Here is a 2486-nt window from a genome sequence, read left to right as displayed (position 1 = left end):
ACCAGAATTCTTCGTTTTTCATTTCACGTTTTCTGTAGACAGTGCATTTACCACGTTTTTTTTTTCCTGATTGTTGTTGTTGCTGCCACGATGTCGAATTTGTTATCACGTGCCCAAGTCATGAAAGTGCTACTGCAAACGGGTATTCAATTCGATCCTGATGCCACGATGAACCAGTTGCGACCGCTATATGATGAATACATTTCCGAGGTAACGAAAGCAAGTGAAAAAGAGGAAAACGCGAATGCCCTTGAAGATCCAGATGCCGCCGCCGACAAAAATACTCAAACTTCAATTCCCGCTACGATTGTGCAATCAATTCAACCTGTTGTTACGAGTGTACCTACGTTCATCGCCACTACGAGTGTTCAAAATTCAAATGTGCTTACAGATGTAACAACAACTGCCGCTTATGTCAGTGCTAAATTGTCAACTGCTGATACACGTGCATTGGTAACTACCCCCGCTATGAGTGTTGTTGTTTCAAGTGGTCCATCGGCTACTGCTACAACAAGTGCCCAATTGTCCACTGCTGTAACAACCGTGCAAATGAATACCGTTGTTCCAAGTGCTACAATTTCAAACAATTTGGACGAAGATGAGACCGAACGATTGCTGATCCAATTGCGTAAAAAACGCGAAACTGTTGATGCTTCAAGCAGAGATTAATCAACTTACGCTACAACAGCAAGCACCTGCTGCAAAAACCCGTTGGACTGACGTAAGTGTCATTGAATCAATGATGTCTAAATTTACAGCCGATGACCATTACGATGTGAATAAGTGGATTAGTGACTTGGATGATGCTTTTGCAATGCTGCAATTCGATGAGCGTATGAAATTCATTGCATGTCGTCGTATGTTGAGTGGAACAGCCCAGGTTTTTGCACGCACGATTACGGTATCCGATTATGAAGAGCTCAAAGCTAAACTTATTAGTGAATTTGGCCGCATGCGCACAATGAATGAAGTGTATCAACTGCTGAAAAATCGACGCTTACGCCCTGATGAAACCACCCATCGTTACATTTTGGATATGCAAGAGATAGCGATGTATTCAAAAATTACGGAAGACGAATTGATCGAAATGATTATTAGTGGAACAGGTGACACTTCATCAAGAATCGGTCATTTGTTTCCAGCACGCTCTATTAATGAACTGAAGGAATTTGCGGAACGATATGAACGTCTACGCTTCCAACCACCATTAGGATCAAAACAAATAGCAATAATTAATCGTAATGCGGCCAGTGCACTTCAGCCAACAACTCATCGATCAAATGCGGCCAACGCCACGTCAGTTCGCCCTACCGCAGCTCCAACCATGGAAACAATCCGATGCTACAATTGCTCCAAATTCGGGCATTATCAAAGCCAATGTCCACTGCCGAAACGACCAGCGAACTCCTGTTTTAAGTGCTCATCCACCGAACATGTGTATCGTGAATGCCCACACCGTACCACTGTTGCTGCCGTCCTTAATGCCAACGGAATGAATGATGCTAGAGTGGAACCAATTAGTGAAATGCAAATGGTAAGTGTTGTTTTTGATAAGCCTAACCGTGAACACAGTGAACACAGTAAAAACTTTAAATTAAATAAAAATATTTTTTGTTTATTTGATTCGGGCAGCCCCCGCAGTTTAATCAAACGGAGTGAAGTTCCATTCGAATTACCAAATCAATTGAAAGAGACTCAGTACAATGGCCTAGGAAATGATAGACTCAAGACGTATGGGAATATCAATTGCAAAATAAACTTCCGAAATCAATCAATCAATCAGAAATTATTAACCTTGCCGAATAATCTTATGTCAATACCGATGCTTGTAGGCCGTGATTTTATGAAAAAAGCAAATATTACAATGTGTCAAATAAAATACATTTATGATACGAAAAGATTGAAAGAATTAAATAAAGCTGCCATTTGTACGAAGTTAGAGTCAAAACTTACTGATGTTCTGTGTTCATTTGATTTATTGGCCACTCACTTCTGTCACACAAGGAGTACAATTGAATCGCTTAATCAAGGGGGTGTTACAAGGGAGAAAGAGAAAATAATAGTGAAACACACTGAAGAAAAGTCAAATATCAGCCCGATGGAGTTAGAATTTGCAAATTTATGTGCTATTGTGCCTTCCGATTTGAATTCCTTAGACATTAATCCACATCTTCCGTCAAGGTTGTCATCAGAGTTGCGACAAACAATAACAGAAGTTTATTTCGAATTTCCTTCAGAAAAAGTTAAGCCTTTAGAATATCTTATGAAAATTAACCTTACGCATGAAACTCCTATATACTGTAGACCAAGACGATTATGCCATAAAGAGAGAAATGAAATAAAAGCAATAGTAGATGATTTGTTAAAAGAAGGAATAATTAGACCAAGTCGATCACCTTATGCCTTTGCAATAGTACCTGTACCGAAAAAAGATGGCTCCCTCCGGAAATGTGTAGATTATAAACCACTGAACAAAATAACTATAC

General features: G+C 39.7%; 1 protein-coding gene across 1 annotated transcript; it reads left to right on the top strand.

The window, feature by feature from the left end:
* The first annotated feature begins 647 nt into the window (after positions 1 to 647).
* On the top strand, positions 648 to 1956 carry LOC125776192 (uncharacterized). The gene is made up of 2 exons (XM_049447153.1): positions 648 to 1534; positions 1633 to 1956. The coding sequence occupies exons 1-2, from the start codon at positions 650 to 652 to the stop codon at positions 1657 to 1659; spliced, it is 912 nt and encodes a 303-aa protein (XP_049303110.1). The 5' UTR covers positions 648 to 649; the 3' UTR covers positions 1660 to 1956.
* Positions 1957 to 2486: the final 530 nt, after the last annotated feature.

This window comes from Bactrocera dorsalis, chromosome 2 (assembly GCF_023373825.1).
Source record: "Bactrocera dorsalis isolate Fly_Bdor chromosome 2, ASM2337382v1, whole genome shotgun sequence".
Lineage (NCBI taxonomy): Eukaryota > Metazoa > Arthropoda > Insecta > Diptera > Tephritidae > Bactrocera > Bactrocera dorsalis.
Note: the sequence above shows the minus strand (reverse complement) of the source record. Positions and strands in the feature narration are given on the sequence as shown.

Bases quoted from the DNA above. Each gene is read 5' to 3' on its own strand.
- LOC125776192 (XM_049447153.1), top strand. From the start codon at position 650: ATGCTTCAAGCAGAGATTAATCAACTTACGCTACAACAGCAAGCACCT. The intron at 1,535-1,632 runs GTAAGTGTTGTT...TGATTCGGGCAG, and splicing joins CAATTAGTGAAATGCAAATG to CCCCCGCAGTTTAATCAAAC.